This window comes from Peromyscus maniculatus, chromosome 4 (genome assembly GCF_049852395.1).
Source record: "Peromyscus maniculatus bairdii isolate BWxNUB_F1_BW_parent chromosome 4, HU_Pman_BW_mat_3.1, whole genome shotgun sequence".
In the NCBI taxonomy this organism is placed as follows: Eukaryota; Metazoa; Chordata; class Mammalia; order Rodentia; family Cricetidae; genus Peromyscus; species Peromyscus maniculatus.
In genome coordinates, this window is record NC_134855.1 from 98,473,027 (window position 1) to 98,496,585 (window position 23,559).

Sequence of the window (23,559 nt, forward strand, 5' to 3'; positions counted from 1 at the left end):
GTTGGCCACGCAGCAGACGACCATATGAATCAACTATCCTATCCATTTTAATTTATGAATCACACTTTTGTTTTTCTCTTGCTCAAGTATAATAATAATAATAATAATAATAATAATAATAATAATAATAAAAACCCTTGGGAAATTAAACACTTGCACCAAGTAGCCTGTTTGTGGTTTTGTTTTGGTATAACATGAAAGGTATAATATCTATATGGACAAGGACAATTTAGAAATAATACAACTAGGAGAATAATGTATTGGTTGTGACACTGCCCAGAATTAATTAATTAAGACTTCCTGTCCTTTTTAAAAATTTATGTTTTGGTGGGTGGTAGTGGCACACACCTTTAATCACAGCACAGAGATAGGCGTAATCTCTGAGTTTGAGACCAGCCTGGTCTATAGAGTGAGTTCCAGGACAGCCAAGACAGTCAGGGCTACACAGAGAAATGCTGTCTCAAAAACAACAACAACAACAACAAAATTACATTTTGGGGTCTGGAGAGATGGCTCAGAGGTTAAAAGAGCTTATAGCTGTAACTCCAGTCCAAGGGATCAGACACCCTGTTCTGACCTCTATGGGTACCAGGCATGTTCATGAGGCACAGACATAGATGCAGGCAAAACACTCATACACATGAATTTAAACAAAACAAAAAACAGTATAGGCTATGGGGGACGGGGGAGAGGGAGCACACGTGCCTTTAATCCCAGTACTTGGGAAGAGGCAGATCTCTGGGAGTTCAAGTTTAAGACCAAGCCTGGTCTACATAGTGAGTTTCTCTGTAGCTAAGACTGGCTTGGACCATGCAGCAATGCTCCTTCCTTGGTTTCCTGAGTCCTGGGATGAGCTCAAGTCCTAAACAAAACAGACCTCAGGTTGGGTTAGACATCAACCCTGGCTTACTTAACCCTTGAGCTAGTGTTCTCTGTGCCACAGACAACCTATAACATTGTACAAAGCAGTTCTGGAGGGCACAGGAGGGAAGATCCATTCAATGCCGACTGGAAAAGAAGTAGGAAGTCATTTATTCCCTATCTGGAGCATTGACAAATCCTTCGAGTGTTCAGAAAGCGAAATGTCATTGGTATCTTTTCCAAGTGTTTTAGAACTGGAATATCGAAAGGTGTCCCTGCCCCCGGGTCAGAACCAGAGCGCTTGTAGGGGCCTGAGGCTGTGCAGGCCTCCTCACTGCCTGAGGCCGGCTCTTCTGGGACTCCTCCTGCTTACAGCCACTGCTTACCTCGAAAAGGCAACTGTTCTCAACAATGGCATGCTCAGGGCTGAGAGCTGGCAGTTCTGTTCCTCCAAAAGGTTTCTTTTCAGAAAACTTGGTACAAATGCCTTCCAACACTTGAAAATCAAGTTCATTCTACCCCAGACTTATAAAAGTAGAGTTCTGAAAGCCAGGCTTGAGATTATACATTTTACATAGTGGCTGTCTCACAATTAAGAGAAACGTAAAACATGAGAAATTTCTGAGTAGAGATTTCAAAAAAAGCTCAGACTTGTTAACAATATATAAAGAACAAACTACAACACAGGCCTTTCTTAGCAGATGTATAATGAAATTCTTCAAAATGGTAATTTTACAATAATTTGTGTACATACACACATAAGTAGGCAGAACTTATAGTCTAATTATAAATGTTGCAAAATTAGGTTATAATGATAGTTCATGTATTAAGTTTGATATAACAAAGAAAAGCTCACTTACATTATTATTTTCTTTTTCCCCCCCAGACAGGGTCTCATTCTGTACCCCCAGCTGTCCTGAAGCTCACTCTGTAGACCAGGATGGCCTTGAACTCACAGAGAACCGCCTGCCTCTGCCTCCCGAGGGCTGGGTTAACCAGGCATGCCCACCACTCCTGGCTTTATTTTTTCCTTATTGCAGGGTGACTATGAATTTAGTCTAAACACTATTGTTTACATGTACCTACTTGCTAAACTTAAGCCTCTAATTCTTATACAACCTTAACTGATCAACTAATCTACCTTCTCTTTTTTGCTTTTGTTTATTAATTTATTTAGATACAGGGTCTCACGGTATCTCAGACTAGCCTTGAATTTACAGTGGTCCCCTTTACATAGCTTCCTAAATTCTGGGATTATAGCTGTGAACCACCATGTCAGTGTATGTGTGAGAATGTGCTTGTATGTGGGGGGGACACCTGTTTTTTGAGACAGATCTCTCACTAGATCTGGAACTCAGTGATTTGGCTAGGCTGGCTGGCCAGCAAGCTCTAGAGATTCATTTATCTTTGTCCCAGCCCCCAGCCCCCCACTCTGACTCAGTGCTGGAGTCACAGATGTATACTGTCAGCCTGGGTTTTATGTGGGTACTGAGTATCTGAACTCAGGTCCTCACGTAGGCACAGCAAATGATTTACTGACTAAGCCCACTTCCTAGCCCCAATCTTCTCTCTTTTTGGTTTGGTTTTTTTATGTTGTTTTTATTTTGAGACAAGGTCTCACTGTGTATCCCTGGCTGTCCTGGAACTTGGTATGTAAAAGAAGCTGGCCTCAAACTCACAGAGATCTACCTACCTCAACCTCCTGAGTCCTGGGATTGAAGGTGTGTGTAGCCACACCCAGCTCAGGCTGTTCTTAATAGCACCTTGAGTGGACAACACAAAATGGTAACAAAAAAGCGTTTCTTACCGCAGTCAGGGGGCCTTCTGCTTGCGCCTCCATTGGACTTGTGGGCGTCACTGTGATGAACTGACTAGCAGCTCCAGCCTGCAGGTCCAGCCTGTCTGTGTACTGTTCTGAAGCAGCAGTGGCAGGGCATTCTGCAGAAAGTGCTAAGACCACACCTGAGGCTTCCTTTAAGTGATGGTTGTTGGTCCAAGGACCTACTTGGATCTTTTCATCTTGAGCTGACCCTTCAAGGACCTGAAGCACTTCAGGCTCCTCATCTGAAGGACTTCCAGTTGTTTTATGGCCTAACACCTCATTTGTCCTAAAATCCTGAAGGTCTTGCTCTTTGTCCACAATCACCCATTCTTTGGAATCAACCTCCTGCTTGCAAGAGCTTAAGTTAACCGCTATAAATCCATTGCTGCCGCCACCATCTGCCTGCTCTGGAGTGTTGGCAGAGGCAGGCTTGGAGGCATCAGGAAGGTATTCTTCATCATAGTGCCAGATGTGGTCAGTGCGGGACACAACAGGAACACAAGGCTTATGAGGCAGAGCAGGGAGAACAGATTCCTTTCCTGCACTGGACTCTTTCTGCATTTTCTCCATGCTTAAGGAAACAGAAAGAAGTTATTCAGTTGTCCTTAGAGAAACATTTATTATATACTGATAAACTCTATGTGGAACAACCATTCTTTTTTTTTTGGGGGGGGGGGGTTCGAGACAGGGTTTCTCTGTGTAGCTTTGCGCCTTCCCTGGAACTCACTCTGTAGACCAGGCTGGCCTCGAACTCACAGAGATCCACCTGCCTCTGCCTCCCAAGTGCTGGGATTAAAGGCGTGCACCACCACTGCCCAGCTGTGGAACAACCATTCTTACGAAAGTGTGATCAGTACGTAGGAAAAAACAAGGGAAAGTTCATGGGGTCGATGGTGTTTTTTCTTGCCATTCCTGTTCTTCCCCACCACTGTCCACTTTCAAAGTCTCTTTTGTCACTTGATGTCCTTGCCAAACTAAGTTTTTATCACTATTGCTCTCTTACATCTAGTTCTCATCTTAACTGTAATTCAAAATGGCTAAAGCATGGTTCAAGTCTCATCCATCCTTTTGATCGTATCTGGGTATGTAATAATGGATGACCTTGCATTTCTGATCATTCTGCCTCTAGCTTCCTAGAACTGAGATTACAGACATGTACTACAACACAAACTTTTATGTCTTTCTAGGGACTGAACATAGGGCCTCATATATGCTAGGCAGGCACTCTAGCAATTGAATTAGACTCTCAGCCCAAATCCATAGCCACTCTTAACCTAACATTTCATTGCCAACAGTCATAGAGTTGGGACTATAGTGTTTACCACCACATACATCTTAATTATCTTGAAGCCTTTTTATTAATTGTAAATATACCTCAAATCTTACATTTTTATTTCCATTTTGTTACCAAAATTTGTTATATGGAGAATGTGCCTAAGTGATCAAAAGCAACAATCATTACAGTACTTACATTCAGACCTCTAAAGTTTAGCTCTTCTTCTTCCTTGGAAGGTGGGAGTGCTGCCACAGGGCACGGGGTGCCACAGGGCACAGTGGCAAACTTGCTATGTATTTTCCCACTCATCTTCTGTGTGTCCCCTCATTCCTGCCTACTGTGGCCTTTACTGTGCCCTTTCTGCCTCTACACTGTTGCCTCAAAGAGTTCACTTTCTAACAAGGTCAAGGAAAATATGTTCATTTTATTACTATACCTGATTTTAGGAAGTTAGCACTCTCAAAGACTTTGCTATAGAATCTGTAATGCTATGAGACTTCACTAAGAATGATGATGATCTACAACTATGATATGAACAAATGGAAGCTTAACAGAGTCAGTGTTATAAAAACACAAGAATTTCTTATGTGAAAGAATTTATACAATAGATATAAAATATAATAGAAAAAAAAGATACATTACATACCAGGTCTCAAGAAACTTGTCAGTATCTGGCTTTGGCTCTAGTGTCAGACGTTTTTCTAGCTCAAAGCTATGAATCGAACGTAACTTCCTTACTAAGGGAACATCCCTGTCTGGCTGAGTAATCTCTGATCGGACACGAATTGGTGAGCCCAGGCTTGGAGCATTGAGAATGCCATTTACTTGACCATGGCTATTTTCTTCTTCAGTAGCAGCCTAGAAAAAAAAAATACAAAATAGAATCATGAAAAATTCTCCAAATATTATACATGGGAGAAATCACTGGAGTCTTTGAAATAATATCAACAAATGATTACATGTATTTTCAGAAAATTAAAAAAATGTTTTGTTTGTTTTTCTGAGACAGAGTTTCTCAGTGTAGTCCTGGCTATTCTGAAACTCATTCTGTAGACGAGGCTGGCCTTGAACTCACAGAGATCCACCTGCCTCTGCCTCCTGAGTGCTGAGATGAAGGCATACACCATCACAACCAGGCTCTAAAGTGCTTTTTTAATTTTAACTTTAAAGATTATATTTATGAAAAAAATATATTTATGTATTTGCTTATTTACTAACTGTATATATGTGTGTATGTGTTGTGGAATATTTGTTTACACTGCAAAGATGTGTCTTTGCCAAGACACCTTCTGATTAATTTAATAAAGAGCTGAATAGCCAATAGCAAGGCAGGAGATATAGGCAGGATTTCCGGGGACAGAGAGGAAGAGGAGATGAATTGAGGCATGCAGGAGACGCCATGGAGATGTGGGGAGAATAAAAGAAAGGTAAAAAGTCACAGAGTAAAATGCAGATTAATATAAGCAGGTTAATTTAAGTTATAAGAGCTAGTTAGAAACAAACCTAAGCTAGGGCTGAGCTTTCATAATTAATAATACAGTCTCCCTGTTGTTATTTGGAACTGGCTGGAGGGACAGAGAAAGAATGGCTACATGTGTGCCCTTACCACATGTGAGTATGGCGGTCAGAGGACAACTGTGTGAGCCTACTCTCTCCTTCCATGTCAACTGCCAGGCTAGGTGACAAGCACCTATACCTCCAGACTCAACTCACCAGATCAGAAAACTAAGGTATTTTGACCTTGTGGCTGGAGAAATGGCTAAGCAGTTAAGAGCATCTATTGTTGCTGTAGAGGACTGCGATTTGAGTTCCAGCACCCACATTGGGTGACTCACAACCACTTGTAATTCCAACTCCAGAGGATCTGAAGCCAGAACTACATGAAAAGAAGTTGTGTTGTTTACAAGGTACCTGTTTTATGATTTTTTTTCATTATAGCAGCCCAAACATACTAAGAATATATCCTTAAGAATTTTTTTCTTTTTTCAAAACGTAACATTTCACTTAAAAAAAAAAAAAGATTACTTTTATTTCAAATTGCATGCCCATGTATGCACACTGAGTATAGATGCCCTCAGAGTCCAAAGGCATCAAATCTCCTGGAGCTGGGGTTATAGGTAGTTGTGAGCCAACAAACATAGATGTTATGAACCGAACTCAGGTCCTTTTCGTCAGCAGTACATGCTCTTAATTGCTGACCCATCTCTCCAGCACCTCCTTAAGACAATCTTTTCGTTAGCAATATAAAGAACCAGGTTTGTGATATTTTCATACATATGTATCATTATACTTTGTTCTCATTTTTAATCCCCATGCCACCCTCCTCTCTTAAATTTTTAAAGTTATATAACTTGATAAAGGTACAAAGATAGGACAAATGTCTCAGAATTGATCACAGATGATCTTGGAAGGATATAGTAAAGGGACTCCAGCCAGCCCGAGCATGGCAAACATAGATCCCTTATTTAGCCACTTCCTCCTCCTGAGGCTGACTACCAAGGTCCAGCTATCAAAATATTGAAGTCCAGCAATCAAAAGCCCCCTTTGGCTGCCCTAATTAACATGTCCAATCAAAATTAAACACGTGGCTCCCCTTTTGCCTTTATAAACCACCATTTGCTTACGGGTCAAGTCTGTCTCCTCTCCGTCCAGAGGCAGCCCTTTGTTGTCTCAGCCAACCCCAGCAAATACCCCCTTCCTTCTCTCTTGTTCTTTCCCCTTCTCCCTCATCCTCCACGTCCTGTTTTTGTCTCTTATTCCCTGTCCTTTGTCCTTCTTGGGCAAATAAATCTCTTTTGTGCTGAGAACTTGGTTGTGGGGTATCCTGAGCTGATACCAATCCTTACATATAGTCCCATTCATAAAGAATAACTAGACAACTTTCTACCAACTACATTTGTAAGCCTGAGCCCTAAGCTTCAACCTCCTTCTCAACTCAACTCTTTTTGTAGTTGTTTTTCTGTTTTGTTTTGTTTGTTTGTTTGTTTTGAGACAGGGTCTCATTGTGTAACTGTGGCTGGTCTGAAACTTAGTATATAGAACAGAATGGCCTCAAATTTACATAGATCTGCCTGCCTCTACCTCCCACCTGCTAGGATTAAAGCATCTGGCCCAATTTTTTAAAAAACACTTCAACAGCACATAACACCAACTACTATTGTACCGAACGGCCTTTTCAGCATTATCTTCATATTCAAAACGGGAAAGAACGAATGAATGAGTGAGAGCCGAGGAAAGTCTGGGGTAATCTGCCAGAGACAGTTACAAATCCTCACTCCTATTCCCACACTCACAAGTCCACCTTGCCTACAACTCTAAGAAAGTCTTTCATTTATCATCCACTTTATCAGTTCACGATCAAATGTGATCTGTGATCCTCTCACTCCCTGGCTGTTGGCCTCTTCACCTCATTAGAGACAGCTCCCCAGGCTGTGCACAGAGCTCCGCTGATCAGTCAAGAAAGGGTACAGAGCTCCGTCACATTATTTGGAAAGATGATCAGCTTTTGTTCTCCAGATATTTCTTTTCTGTTTGTTTTTCATGTCTTCCCTCCTTCCTCCTTTCTTCCGTTCTTTTACAGTGAGGGCAGAGATGGATCCCTCAGGCATGCTAGGCAAGTGCTCTACCATGAAGTCATACTCCCACTCCTGATCATTTTAAATATCTTCATCTTTTCCATAAAACACAATGAATATTAATACTTGGTATCTAAACCTGAGCACTTTGGAACACATTAGCTAAAATATCACAATTTCAAATATTTAAAGTAATTAGCAAGGGGGCTGGAGGGACGGCTCAGTGGTTCAGAGCATTTGCTGCTCTTTCAAAGGACCTGGGTTCAGTTCCCAGCACTCACATGGCGGCTCACAACCATCCATAACTCCAGTTCCAGGGGCCTGATGCCTTCTTCTGACCTCCAGACACCAGACACACATGTGGTACAAATACATACATACATGTAGGCAAAACAGTTATATACATGAGAAATAAATCTTAAAAAATTTAAATAAAATAATTAGCAATACTTTGTTCTATTTTACACTCAAAATTGAGAATCATAAGCTGGTGGGATTATTTAGTGGATAAAGCTTCTTGCTTGCCACCAAGCTTGAGGAGCTGTTTTCTTTATTTTTTAATTAAAGTATAATTACGTTTGCTCCCTTCCCTCTCCTCCCTCCAACCTTCCCCATGCACCCTTACTCCCTCAACTCTCAAATTCATGGCCTCTATTTCTTTACCTGTCTTTACATATGTATGTATATATCTTCCTAAGTACCTAAACCAACCTGTTCCGTCCATATGATGTTACCTGTATGGATATGACTTCAGGGTTGAGTACCTGGTACTAGATAACCAGTCTGGGGGCTCTTCCCTGGTGCAACTATGGAATGCTGAGATGGAGGTGACCAGGTTTGATCTCCAGGACTAACATGGTAGAGAGAACAACCCCTGTAGGTTGACCTTTGCATGTGCGCTCTCTTCTCTCTCTCTCTCTCTCTCTCTCTCTCTCTCTCTCTCTCTCTCTCTCTCTCTCTCTCTCTCTCTCTCTCTCGATAGCACTCCCTATGCAAGAAATACGCACCTTACAAATTCCAAGCTTTATCTTGTTCTTGTTGATGTCCATCTCTTCCCAGACGTCCTTCTCCTGAGGGCGAGTGTGCCCCAGAGACCCAGGCAATCTATCTGGGGACACACCAACAGGGACACCATTCTCCCCATCGCTAAGCTGCTCATCTGGAAACACTTCATCTGTATTTTCTCGGAGCAAGTCTCCTGGGATAGGAGTGGCGTTTGCAATTCTGAAAAGAGACGGGAGGAAAATAGGAAACTTCAAAAAACCAGAATCAAAAGTTAACATGAAATAGACTGCTCTACATTTTGTCTCTGGATTTAAGTTTATACATAATTAAGAAATAAACAAAACCTAAAGCTTTTTTTTTTCTTTTTGGTTTTTGGAGACAAGGTTTCACCATGTAGTAGTGGCTATCCTGGAACTCACTCTGTAGCCCAGGCTGGCCTTGAACTCCCAGAGATCCTCCTGCCTCTGCCTCCTGAGTGCTGGGATTAAAAGTGTGCGCCGCCACCCCCCCCCACCCCCCCACCCCCCCACCCCCCCCCACCCCCCCCCCACCCCCCCACCCCCCCCCACCCCCCCCCCACCCCCCGTCCTGCTGACAATCACTTTAAAAGTCAGAAACATGCTGGGCAGTGGTGGCCCCCGCCTTTAATCCAAGCACTCAGGAGGCAGAGCCAGGTGGATCTCTGTGAGTTCAAGGCCAGTCTGGTCTATAGATTCAGGACAGGCACCAAAACTACACAGAGAAACTCTGTCTTGAAAAAAAAAAAAAAAGTCAGAAACATCTTTCCATGACACTTTCATCAATAAAATAAAAATTTCTATTCTTTAACATTTTTGTAAATAATAAAAGCAATTATACATAGGGAAATACTAAGGGCTATAAAAAAATAAATGTGGTTTAGATGATTTTTTTAGTATGAAATGTGTACTACTGTTTCTTTTATTTTTAATATTTATTAAAATAAGCCTTTTTTAGCCAGGCGGTGGTGGCGCCCACCTTTAATCCCAGCACTCGGGAGGCAGAGCCAGGTGGATCTCTGTGAGTTCGAGGCCAGCCTGGTCTACAGAGCTAGATCCAGGACAGGCACAAAGCTACACAGAGAAACCCTGTGGGGGCGGGGGGGGGGGGGAGCTTTTCCATTCGGTATATTTTGATGTTTTTCACTCCTTCCTACCCAACCAATTTTATGTCCTTTCTCTCTCTCTTTAAAACAAACAAATGAACAAACAACAAAAAGAAAAACTCCAAACCAAACAAAAAAAAAACTCAAAACACAAACAAAAATCAAAACCAAGCAGCAAAAGAGCAATAAAACAAAACAAAAAAGAAAAAAATTGCCAAAAGTGAAACAAAACAATGTCTGCTGCTTTTTCATTACAGAGTTCACGAAGTTCCTACCATGCCCAAGGTGCCAGGCAAAACAAAGGAGAAAATCAGAAAGTCTGAAATTACAGAATTCATACAGATCTACATAAGGAGAATAAAAAGTATTTATAGGTATTTGTCTATATACTTCTTCCTTCCTTTCTTTCATTTGAGAGAAGATTTTACTATTATCCCACACTGGCATTGAGTACGGCATCTTCCTAAATCCTGGGATTACAGGAGTACGCCATCAAGCTTGGCTATACAGATTTCTTTCGAATGAATTCCAGGTCCTGTTTTACATAGTTGTCATCACTCAGCTTACTGGTCCAGGAGAGGCTTTTAGTTCTTAGCCATCACTAACTTAAAAGGCCTCTGAGAACTCTGTGCTCCATAAACATTAGTGCTGTTGTTGTTTCTATAATTTATTTTTTTGGCCTGCATATATATCTATGTGAGGGTGTCGGATCCCCTGGAACTGGGTTACAGACAGTTGTGAGCTTACATGTGGGTGCTGGGAATTGAATTCGGGTCCTCTGGAAGAACAACCAGTGCTCTTAACCGCTGAGGTATCTCTCTAGCCTCAATACTAGTGTTTTTAAAAAATGTTTCTGGCTGAGCACCATATTTAGCATACAAAGAAATTTCTAACAAGTAACCTGGAATGTCTGAACACAGGAAGACAGCCCTCAACAGATTGTGTTGACATACGCCATTACTGTGAGCAGCCATACCCTGGCTACACTTGGGAGGCAGAGGCAGGCAGATCTCTGGGAGGTCAACAGAGTGAGTTCCCTGACAGCCAGGGCTACATAGTGGGACCCTGTCCCCAAAATACCCCCGCAGAAAAAAAACCAAAACCACAACAAAAAAACTAAAGGTCGCATATGTACGCTAGCATGAATGTTCTAAGAACACTTCATTTCCTTCTGAGACCACCAATGGTTTCCCAAGGTCTTGTTCTGATTTTTTGCCCTTTGCTACTATCTCTGCCTAAGTTGGTCAATTTTAAGTCATCTCTTTATCAATACTGTAGGTAAACAACCTAAAAAGTTGATTCTTCACTGAGCACGGTTCTCACAAGAAACCTTGCAGCCCAGTAAAGCGGTTCCTGTACTTTAGACTCAGGAAATAGTAAAAGGTGGTTTGGCCTGAAACTGTCCAAATGTACAAACTATTAAAGATCAGAAATAAACTGAGTACTGAGAGATTTTTCAGATATGAGTTCAATATGATTTACTTATACAAGGAAAGTATACCTGGAAGGCTACAGACTATCCTTTCTTCATTTTTTGATCCCTTAATGTTCCAAATCTTTTCCCCTTCTGCCCATCAGTCTTCTCTACAGTGACTCTACTTTCTATTTCCTTTTTCTACTCCTTGGGAAATAAACTACATCTGTACCTACAAAATTACTTTATTTTCACTCAAGCCTAATCTTCCTTATCTGTTACACAATATCATGTATTTCAAGGAACTCATCACCATCTCCATACAGGCTCTCTTCCACATGACTCAGGCGTCTCCTTTGTATTTATTCCTTATTTTTTTATTCTTTCCGTGTCATTTTTTCCCTTTTCCCAAACTCTCTTAATCGAGAGTTTGACAAGAGAGAAGCAATTCCTCACCAAGAAAATTATGGCATGTTCAGGGGTATGAAGGGAAAAGAGGAGGACGGGGGTTAGCTCAGCTGGTAGAGCACTTGGCCAGCACACACCAAAGCTCTGGGTTTACCCCTAAAATCCATGGAGAAGGGGGGGGGGATAAAAAGAAAAAAATTAAGAAAAGAGAGAAAGTAGGGCTGGATGGCTCAAAGGTTAAGAGCACTTGCTGATCTTGCTGAAGACCCAGGTTTGGTTCCCAGCACCCACAAATAACTCCAGTTCCAGCAGATATCACACCCTCTTCTAAACTCTGTGGGCACCAGGCCATGGAGTCTAGAACATGTAAGGCAAACACTCATGAAATAGTAATAAATCTTAAAAAAAAAAAAAAAAAAAAAAAAAGGAATAAGGAAGGTAGTGACCAGTCAGTATGAGGTTATCATTAGCACATGGTCTATCCAATGGAAGACATAAAGTAGCATGGTGGCACACACTTAGAATTCCAGACTCAAGAGGCTGAGGTAGGAAGATCCACAAGTTCAAAGCCAGTCTAGGCTACATAGTGAATTCAAAGCCAGATGGAATGCATAGTGAAACCCTGCCTTAAAAAAAAAAAAAAAAAAAAAAAAAAAAAAACTCATCAAGCTTGGTGGTGGTGTTGCGCACCTTTAATCCCAGCACTCAGGAGGCAGAGGCAGGGGGATCTCTGTGAGTTTGAGGCCAGCCTGGTCTACAAAGTAAGTTCCAGGACAGCCAGGACTGCACAGAGAAACTGTCTCAAAAAACTAAAACCCCAAAACAAACAAAAACTTAAAAGGAGGTGTCTAATATAAGTAAAAGAGAAAAACATTAAAACATGGAACTAGGGGCTGGAAAGATGGCTCAGCAGTTAAGAGCACTTGTCTTTACAGAGGATCTGGGTTTGGCTCCTGGCATCCATATGGTGGCTTAAAAATGTTTATAATTCTAGTTCCAGGTAATCTGACACCATCTTCTGACTTCTGTGGATACTCAGCATATACATACATACATACATACATACATACATACATACATACACACACCTCTATCTATCTATCTATCTATCTATCTATCTATCTATCTATCTATCTATCTATCTACACATACCTCTATCTATCTATCTATCTATCTATCTATCTATCTATCTATCTATCTATCTATCATCTATCTACCTATATACACACACCTCTATCTATCTATCTATCTATCTATCTATCTATCTATCTATCTATCTATCTATCTACACACACCTCTATCTATCTATCTATCTATCTATCTATCTATCTATCTATCTATCTATCTATCTATCTACACATACCTCTATCTATCTATCTATCTATCTATCTATCTATCTATCTATCTATCTATCATCTATCTACCTATATACACACACCTCTATCTATCTATCTATCTATCTATCTATCTATCTATCTATCTATCTATCTATCTATCTACACACACCTCTATCTATCTATCTATCTATCTATCTATCTATCTATCTATCTATCTATCTACACACATCTCTCTCTCTCTCTCTCTCTCTCTCTATATATATATATATATATATATATAGAGAGAGAGAGAGAGAGAGAGAGAGCACCAGTACACACAAAAATAAACATTTAAAAAAACCCACACAAATGGAAATAGCTGGGCATGATGGGGCACACCAGTAATTCTGGATTCAGGAGGCTGAGGACAGAAGGATTACAAGTTCAAGGTCAGCTTGGTTATACAGCAAGACTCCTGTATCAAACACATAAATAAACCCAGGAAATAAATAAGAAGAAAAAAGAATATAGATGGAAATATACTATACCACTTCCTAATATTCTATATAAGTTAAAGTACTTTCATAAGAAAAATATGCCTACATATTTTGTTCCCATGGAGTTTAAACACAGTGTAGTTAGAAATAATTATGATTATGCTGTGTCGTGCTGGTGCACGCCTTTAATCCAGCATTTGGGAGGCAGAGGCAGGCGGATTTTTGAGTTCCAGGCCAGCCTGGTCTACAGAATGAGTTCCAGGACAGCCAGGGCTACACAGAGAAACCCTGTCTAAAAAAACAAAACAACAACAAAAAAAAAACAAGAATAATTATGACTTATTCTTTCAAGTTCCCATATATATTCTTTAGAAATACAAGTAATGTTCCTCTATTCTGAAGAAAACCCACTGTACCTCTGGTATCAACAAGTCACATTAGCTCTAAGCTCCCATTTCACAGAATGAACCCTTAGTATTTTCTGAATTAAATAATTCCAAAAGCCTAGTAAAAAAGATTTAACTCAAGGAAGTGCTCAAGGCTTTCCCACATGCCTTAGCACTTCACAATCACAATCTGAGGGGCTCAGGGTGGACTAACCGGAATTCCTGCATTCAGAAAAAGCACCACTCACTGAACTGTGTAGGACATACCCAATCGCAGCAGGGGTCAAGCGGGTGTGCAACTGAGGGGTGGCGGAGGTGGTGGTGGTGGTTAGGGAGCCGTCCGTCCCACTCTTCTCCCAGTCAAAAGGGTCACTCTCAATCACGCCAAAGGTCTTGATGCTCTCGTCAAACACGGAGGTAAGAAGCTAAACCACAGAAGGAAACCAGAGTGAGCCCACAGGAACAGACTTAACGTTCTTCTACAGCAGAAAGCACACCAGACCCACACAAAGGGTTATAATATGATTTCCTTCAAAATCCATGTTCAAGGAAGGAAACCAACTGGGACTATGTGGATGACAATAAGAAATTAATGTTAATTAATTAACTAATGTTTATTGTGGCACCAGTATATAGTTGTATGCAACATCTTGTTTATAGAATATATAGATATATTGGGCTGGAGATATGGCTCAGAAGTTAAGAGCACTGGCTGCTCTTCCAGAGGTCTGAGTTCAGTTCCCAGCAACCACAATGGGGTTCACAACCACCTGTAATGAGATCTGGTGCCCTCTTCTGGCCTGCAGGCATACATGCAGACAGACCACTGTGTACATAATAAATAAATAAAATCTTAAAAAAAAAATAAGAAGATACATTATACAGCCTTTCATTTATAATCTACTCTCAGACAGCTTGGTAAAAAGAAGTATGTACCGTGATTATACACAGCCATATATATTCAGGTGAACCACTCATTTGGCTATGTATCTATCTATAAAGAAGACTTTTTTTAAAAAAAGATTTATTTATTTATCATGTATACAGCATTCTGCCTGATGTATGCCTGCATGTCAGAAGACACCAGATCTATTATAGATGGTTGTGAGCCACCATATGGTTGCTGGAAATTGAACTCAGGTCCTCTGGAAGAGCAGCCAGTGCTCTTAACCTCTGAGCCATCTCTCCAGCCCTAAAGAGGACATTTTTGTCTGGCTGAACCTAAATAAGTAAGCAGTACTTATTGCTGGGATGTCCAAAAAAGAATCATAAAGAAAGTCCTGTGCTGGGTGGAGGTGGCACACGCCTTTAATCCCAGCACTATGGAGGCAGAGTCAGGTGGATCTCTGTGAGTTCGAGGTCAGCCTGGTCTACAGAGCGTGATCCTGGACAGGCACCAAACTACACAGAGAAATCCTGTCTCCAAGAACCAAAAGAAAAAAGAAAAAAGAAAAAAAAAGTCTTTGTGCATTCTTTGTGCGTGTGTTTATGTCCTTTTTAAAATGTCTCTTATATGTATGTATATGTGTTTATATATAAAAATAGTCAAATTTATCCTTTTAGTTTGATTTGTTGCATATATAATTCATTGTTACCCACACCACTTGTCCATATGCACCATTTTCAATTTCATGAGTACAGCTTCATTCTCTAATCATGTCTCTTACTTTGCAAGTATCCTGACCTTTGAGATTCATTTTTACAGTTCCTGCTCCAGACCTGAAACCAGCACTTCTCATTGGAGCATTTTGCCCATACCTTTGAAGTTTAAAAAGATAAGTCTGGCTATTAAGTGCACAGCAGATGCCAGAGACCAGGATGATAAAAGGTGGTAAGAACCAGCTAGGAGGCTACTTGTCAGTTAAACCATCATGGTTACAGTAAACATGATAAGTGATATGGATATGATCTGGAAAAGAGCTCAAAGACCCTGTTGACAAAGCTGATGAAAGCTGGGAGGGTAAGGACAGAATAAAAGCTAAGTTACATTTCTGTCCTGAGCTACTGGATAAACTGTAATGAAATGAATTTTTAAAGCACATTATTCAAGGCACAAAAAGGGCAATCAAAATGAGATTCTGAGTAATCTGAATTTTCTATTTCTCTAATTTCTAAATGTTTATGCATTTTTTCGTTTTTTTGAGACAGGGTTATGTATTATTTTTAATAACAACAAATTAAACTAAAATGTACTTTCTAAAGCAATTTGGTTCAATACCTACCCACATAAAACCCACAAAGATGGTTGATGCTAGTTTCCAGCCATCATCAGCCATAGACTCAATGGATTAATATTCCTCTTATCCTTAGCACAAAAACAATAACAGTGTCATTTATCTCCATATAAAATTTTAATTTGCCATTTGAAAGAAAATGGACAGGAATTATTTGTAGCATGATATATTGAATTTCACTGAGGCTCTTGATTTCTGAATTCTAATTGAATGAATGCAAACTAGTAGATCAATAAAAGCACTTGCCCCAGAGAGTATAATACAATACTGGCTTGGCTAATGCAAAGATCATTCAATGCAAAGAGTGTGCCTCACTTCAGTGGCATGTAAATAGATGAAACAGGTCAAGTAATCCATGCATTTTTTGTTTGTTTGTTTTTTTTTTTTTTTTTTTTGCTTCTCTGCTCTTTGAGGTACTTAGGCCATATGGGAGCAAAACCCAAAAGCTGTATTGCACCCACCCTCTGGAGAATAGACCCAGCTAGACAAAGGATAATTAAAGAAAATAATTTAGGAGGATACACAGTATCAACTGTTTTTAAGGTTTCTGTTTTTAATTTTTTTTAAGTTTTTCTTCAATTTAAATTTTATGTGTATGAGCAAATTGTCTGCATTTATGTACATGTAGCATGTGTTCCTGGCACCTAAGGAGGCCAGAAAAGGGCATGAGATGCCCTGGAACTAGAGTTACAGATGGTTGTGTGCTGTGGGATGTCTTTCTGTACACTGAATATATGTTGTTTCCAGTGGTTAATAAATAAGCCGCTTTGGCCTATGGCAAGGTAGCTTAGAGGCTGGCGGGAAATCCAAGGAGAGAGACGGAAAGAGGCTGAATGGGGAGATGCCAACCTTGGGGCCGGGCAGGACCAGAGAAACCCTCCGACTACAGTTGTGACTCACAAAGGTGCTGGAGCACAGTCTTCACCATAGGGCACAGCATGCAGCTTGGGTATAGCTTTCTTCTATTAAGGTGGTATGCCACAGCACTATCCTCTAAGACAGAGAGGCGGCATCTTAAGACCAGCAATGTCTGCTTAGAAATGCTCACAGCTGGGCTTGTTGACTGTTGATGCTCCTTTACAAAAGAATATCCAATATAATTCTGGAGACTATCCAGCACTCCTCTCAACTAGTTGTATGCAAATCTGTCCTAACTGCATGAAGTCTTGAGGGAAAGAGCTAGAATATATATGCTGAGAAAGACTAGGGAGAAAGAGGAAGCTGTCATCTATACAGAGTGAAGACTTTTGTCCAGTTTAGCCGCTCTCAGGCCACCCACACTTCTGTCAGTAATTTCTCATTCGTGTGTTGTAAGTAAGTCCAATAAAATAATTGGACTGGTCCCTCAGGATGAACTTTGGTGAAACAGAATTCTGGCTTGTGACTGACATTGCTTAGTCTTCTTCTCCCATGGAGAAAACTCTCACAACGGATGGAAAATTTGTTAGCTTTTATGCTTCATGGTATAGAGAAAGAAAATCGGTAAATAGAAGAAAATGTTAGAAGAATGAAAAAAAATGGAAATATTTTTAGTAAAGAAGGACTTATGTATAATGATAGATGGCTGAATGTTTCTCCAGAATGGAAAAGAAAGCTGAGAGGAAAGGCACCACCTGCATGGTCTTAACACCCAAGATGAAAGTGTAACTAAAGGCTAAATGATTGTTATGTTGCTCTAAAAGTCGGAGGGGTCTCACTCCCCAGACACTAGGTGGAAACCCATGTGAAACCCACTGTTATTTTGACAACTACAGCTCACTAGTGATTCTCTCCTTGACAAAAAACTGTTGCTCAGATGGGAAACTTCAGACCCTGGCTCACTGCTGCACCTACTTACATTCTAGAAAGACAGGCCCACTATTATTTTAATCAGAAAATCACTATTATTTAATCAGAAAATTAGACTATGGCTTAATTTCTTTTCTTTTTCTCTTTCTAGAGGACTTCAGTGGAAGGGACTTCACACTGATTCTAGCCACTCCAACAGCTATCAAAATGCCTGAAAGCAGATCCTAGGTTCAATGTTCTGGAGACTAGCTTTGGAGTCCCAAGGAAAAAGAGGAGCCATCAATCAACGGATCATCTTGTAAGCTCATCAAGAGATTCTAATGGACTTTGAAAGCAGATCAGTCACTGCCCCAATTCTATAGCAGCAGCTAGGGTTACTCTGGGGGGAGGGTAAGGAGGGGCAAAAACAGGAGGTAAGATTCGGCTAGCAAGTTTAGGGTAAAAAGACCATAAAGAAAAGTAAAGTTCACTCTTGGATAAAAAGCCAGAAATATGCCTGCATTTTCTTGGCAGCCTCATCTTTGCCAGAGACCAAAGACACCAAAAGGGACCCTGACCTCTGATCTGGTTCCTAAATGATTCTAGGAAAAACCTTTTCAGAGCAAGAGATGTTGAAGCAGAAGCTTGTTAAGCAAAAACTCCTTCTGAACAAGAGAATGAAGTCCTAGCCTGGGTGGAAACCTAATATTCCATTTGGGATAGGTCAATTGCCTGCCCAAGGGGCTACCCCTAAGATGGCAGCATCACCTTAAGCCATGTGTCAGGGGCCTCCTTCAGAGGCTCACAGAGACCATGCTCACCAAACACTCCCTGGTCATTTTCTGTCTTTAGAAACTTTAGAAGTCAGCATGTGCTGGCTGAGTTTTAAGAATAAATAAATAAATAAGTAAATAAATAAGTAAATAAATAAATAAATAAATAAATAAATAAATAAATAAATAAATAAATAAATAAATGTATAATAAAAATGAGGAATAAAAAGAAACTTTTTTTTTTCTATCAAAGGAGGCTAGCCTGTCAAGGACCAATATTCCATAATCTCTACCCACCCTGTAAATTCAAACTTTGTTATTGTTTTGTTTTTGTTTGTTAAGACAGTTTCTCACTGTGTAACCCTGGCTAGCCCAGAACTTGCTATGTAGGCAAGGCTGGCCCTCAATTCACAGAGATCTACCTGCCTCCACCTCCCAAGTGTTGGCATGAACCAACACACCTTCCTTGCTAAGAATTCAAATATTTTAATCTCCCCTACTGGTAAAACTTCTGTTTACCCAAAGACCCTGCTGCATTACCATAACATAATGGCCCCTTCCGCCTTCCCTGCCTGTATTTTGGGCTGCTTTCCAAATTAGCCAATCAAGAGTAGATTGTGGGTGCTGGAGAGATGGCTCAGTGGTTAAGAGCAACGACTGCTCTTCCAGAGGTCCTGAGTTCAATTCCCAGCAACCACATGGTGGCTCACAACCATCTGTAATGAGATCTGATGCCCTATTCAGGCCTGCAGGGACACGTGCAGACAGAATACTGTATGCATAATAAACAAACAAATAAATAAAAATTTTTTTTAAAAAAAGAGTAGATTGTGATGTCGAACCTCAGCCAAAGAGAAACAGCCAACCACCCCTTCTATTAGTTAGGAATAAAGACAGAGTCATCTTGGTCACATGAGCTACTTGCTAGCCTGGTTTGGGTCATGCATGGCATACCCTCTTTGCAAAAAGAAATTGTTGGGCTATTTTCATTTGATTCACATGTTTCTTTGTTCAACATCAAGAATATGTTTTTCTATCATTACTGTGTTAACTTCTTGCATGAACTGAGAAACATTCCCATGGCTCTCAGGAGCATATCTAGTAAGGTAACAAAACAAAGTACTGCTTTTCAAGATTGAGCTCAAGCTGGGCACAGTGGCTCATACCTCTAATACTAGCACTTGGGAGAGGCAGTGGCAGGGGGAATCTCTCTGAGTTCCGGGCCAGCCTAGTCTTCATAAAGATTTTGGATATTCAGTACTACATTGAAAGAGCTTGTCTCAAAAACAAAAAGTTCAGCTCATGAAATTACTCCTAATAGTAGGAAATGAGAGACTGGAGAAGTTAACATCTGGGCTTAGTTATCAACTGAGCATGTTAAGTGATGTCAGGACACACAGACATTCCAGGGAGGACATGCTGGAATAAGGGCTGGGAGCCCTATTGAACTCCATCAAGAGGACCAACATAGCCCAATCATACAAGTACACTGGGACTGAAAGGAGGAAAGGTTAAGGAGTAGAGACAAGAAATGACCCACTTCTCTCCAGCTCCGCTACTTACACCTAAGTCAAGGCCATTATTCTCTCTATCCTCCTGGCCACAAAGAAGACTATCCTTCCACTCCACTGCACGTAGAACTTGACCAATGTGATTGAGGTCTGACTTGTAAGCCCCAAGTGTTACAGATCACTCTCAGACCTGGGTAAACATCCAAACCTGTTCTTCCTCTGACTGCAAAAAGCCTGTATGCACAAGAAACCATTTGAGAGTTGCCTAGCAAAGCCACAACAAACTGACTAGTGTGCTTCATGATCAAGAAATCTACATGGTCTTTAGACAACCCATTTCCCCCCTTTCTTTCCAAGGCACTGCCTCAATACCTTCCCAACTCAACTCTAAGTCTCCTTTGCCTTCCTGGAATGCATGCAGCTGAAAAAGCTATTCTCTTAAACACAAATAGGGAATTGGTAAAAATGCTTGCTCAGCTGGTAAAGACACCTGCCGCAAAACATGGAAAGACTCCACATAGTAAAAGAGAACTGACTCCCACACTTTGTCCTTTGATCTACACATGCACCCTGCAGGGTATGTGCACCTCCTTACATAAAAATATGTGAATGTAAATATCAAAAGAAACACAAATAGGCTCTGTTGGAGGATATTTGTTCACACTGTGTGAAGATAAATCTATGTTTTGCCTCACCTGGCTAAGGCACCTGATTGACTTAACAAAGAGCTGAATGGCCATTAGCTAGGCAGAACTTCCAGGCAGGGAGAGGAATTTAGGGTTAGAATCTGGCATCGCAGGAAACACCAGTGAGACAGGGACGGACTCAGATTTACAGAATAGAAGAGAAGTAAAGAGCAATGTGGCAGAACATACATTAATAGAAACAGGTTAATTTAAGTTATAAGAGCTAGTAGAAACAAGCCTAAGCTAGGACAAGCTTTACTAATTAATAGTAAGTCTGTGTCATTATTTGGGGGCTGGTGATCCAAAGAAGTCCTACCACAAGGATCACTATGTCCCTGTTTTGTTTTTGTTTGATTTCAAGGCTTCCTGTTCACTTTAAATAAAATCCAAACTTCTTTTTAAAAGCTTATAAAGCCCTGTAGCATTTGGTCTATTTCTCCAACTTCAGCTCAAACCATTTACTCCTTTTGTGATAGTTAAGATCCCTTCTTTTATTTCAGTTCCTTTCTTACCTCAGGATGTAGGCACATGCTCTTGCATCTGCTCATAACGTTCTTTCTCTTAATTTTCTTTTTCTTTCTTTCTTTTTTTTTTTTTTTTGGTTTTTTGAGACAGGGTTTCTCTGTGTAGCTTTGCGCCTTTCCTGGAACTCACTTGGTAGCCCAGGCTGGCCTCGAACTCACAAAGATCCGCCTGGCTCTGCCTCCCGAGTGCTGGTATTAAAGGCGTGTGCCACCACCACCTGGCCTTCTTTTTCTTTTTATTTTTTTAACTTGATTTGCATTGGTGTGAAGGTGTCAGATTCCCAGGAACTGGAGTTACAGTTATGAGTTGCCATGTGGGTGCGGGGAATTGAACTCAGGACCTCTAGAAGAGCAGCCAGTGCTCTTAACCACTGAGGCATCTCTCCAACCCCATTTTTTTTTTCTTTTGGTTTTTTCAAGACAGGGTTTCTCTGTGTAGCTTTGTGCCTTTCCTGGAACTCACTTTGGAGACCAGGCTGGCCTCGAGCTCAGAGATCTGCCTGCCTCAGCCTCCTGAGTGCTGGGATTAAAGGCGTGCGCCACCACCGCCCAGCAAGCTCAGACCTTCTTGAACACTGATGTCATATTTACACCAGTCACAAAAATACTCCAATCAATATCAACATTTCCACCCCCCTCCCCGACTTATCCTCTCTGTCCCTTGTTCTCTCTCACTCATTGTTTACGAAAGATCAGAGAGCAAAAAGAATCAGGTTATTTATGGTGTGTAAAACACAGAAAACATCATGCTTACTCCATCCTTCCCCAAAGAATAAATAACCATACTTTGTTCTATTACTAAGTGATAGAGATGACCCTTCGAGAGTATCAAAATAAAAATCTTGGCCGGGCGGTGGTGGCACACGCCTTTAATCCCAGCACTATGGAGGCAGAGTCAGGTGGATCTCTGTGAGTTCGAGGTCAGCCTGGTCTACAGAGCGTGATCCTGGACAGGCACCAAACTACACAGAGAAATCCTGTCTCCAAGAACCAAAAGAAAAAAGAAAAAAGAAAAAAAAAGTCTTTGTGCATTCTTTGTGCGTGTGTTTATGTCCTTTTTAAAATGTCTCTTATATGTATGTATATGTGTTTATATATAAAAATAGTCAAATTTATCCTTTTAGTTTGATTTGTTGCATATATAATTCATTGTTACCCACACCACTTGTCCATATGCACCATTTTCAATTTCATGAGTACAGCTTCATTCTCTAATCATGTCTCTTACTTTGCAAGTATCCTGACCTTTGAGATTCATTTTTACAGTTCCTGCTCCAGACCTGAAACCAGCACTTCTCATTGGAGCATTTTGCCCATACCTTTGAAGTTTAAAAAGATAAGTCTGGCTATTAAGTGCACAGCAGATGCCAGAGACCAGGATGATAAAAGGTGGTAAGAACCAGCTAGGAGGCTACTTGTCAGTTAAACCATCATGGTTACAGTAAACATGATAAGTGATATGGATATGATCTGGAAAAGAGCTCAAAGACCCTGTTGACAAAGCTGATGAAAGCTGGGAGGGTAAGGACAGAATAAAAGCTAAGTTACATTTCTGTCCTGAGCTACTGGATAAACTGTAATGAAATGAATTTTTAAAGCACATTATTCAAGGCACAAAAAGGGCAATCAAAATGAGATTCTGAGTAATCTGAATTTTCTATTTCTCTAATTTCTAAATGTTTATGCATTTTTTCGTTTTTTTGAGACAGGGTTATGTATTATTTTTAATAACAACAAATTAAACTAAAATGTACTTTCTAAAGCAATTTGGTTCAATACCTACCCACATAAAACCCACAAAGATGGTTGATGCTAGTTTCCAGCCATCATCAGCCATAGACTCAATGGATTAATATTCCTCTTATCCTTAGCACAAAAACAATAACAGTGTCATTTATCTCCATATAAAATTTTAATTTGCCATTTGAAAGAAAATGGACAGGAATTATTTGTAGCATGATATATTGAATTTCACTGAGGCTCTTGATTTCTGAATTCTAATTGAATGAATGCAAACTAGTAGATCAATAAAAGCACTTGCCCCAGAGAGTATAATACAATACTGGCTTGGCTAATGCAAAGATCATTCAATGCAAAGAGTGTGCCTCACTTCAGTGGCATGTAAATAGATGAAACAGGTCAAGTAATCCATGCATTTTTTTTTTGTTTGTTTTTTTTTTTTTTTTTTTGCTTCTCTGCTCTTTGAGGTACTTAGGCCATATGGGAGCAAAACCCAAAAGCTGTATTGCACCCACCCTCTGGAGAATAGACCCAGCTAGACAAAGGATAATTAAAGAAAATAATTTAGGAGGATACACAGTATCAACTGTTTTTAAGGTTTCTGTTTTTAATTTTTTTTAAGTTTTTCTTCAATTTAAATT

The 23,559-nt window shown here is 40.4% G+C and overlaps 1 protein-coding gene across 11 annotated transcripts in view; it reads right to left on the reverse strand.

The window, feature by feature from the left end:
• Positions 1–23,559, reverse strand: part of Ttbk2 (tau tubulin kinase 2) — a 132,888-nt gene that overhangs the window by 14,783 nt on the left and 94,546 nt on the right. For all 11 annotated transcript variants that reach the window (XM_042276029.2, XM_076570461.1, XM_076570457.1 and 8 more), the window contains 4 exons: positions 13,951–14,108; positions 8,542–8,758; positions 4,606–4,817; positions 2,669–3,254 (listed from right to left, as the gene is read on the reverse strand). In XM_042276029.2, coding sequence (XP_042131963.1) covers positions 2,669–3,254; positions 4,606–4,817; positions 8,542–8,758; positions 13,951–14,108 — 1,173 coding nt within the window. The remainder of the gene's footprint in view (positions 1–2,668; positions 3,255–4,605; positions 4,818–8,541; positions 8,759–13,950; positions 14,109–23,559) is intronic.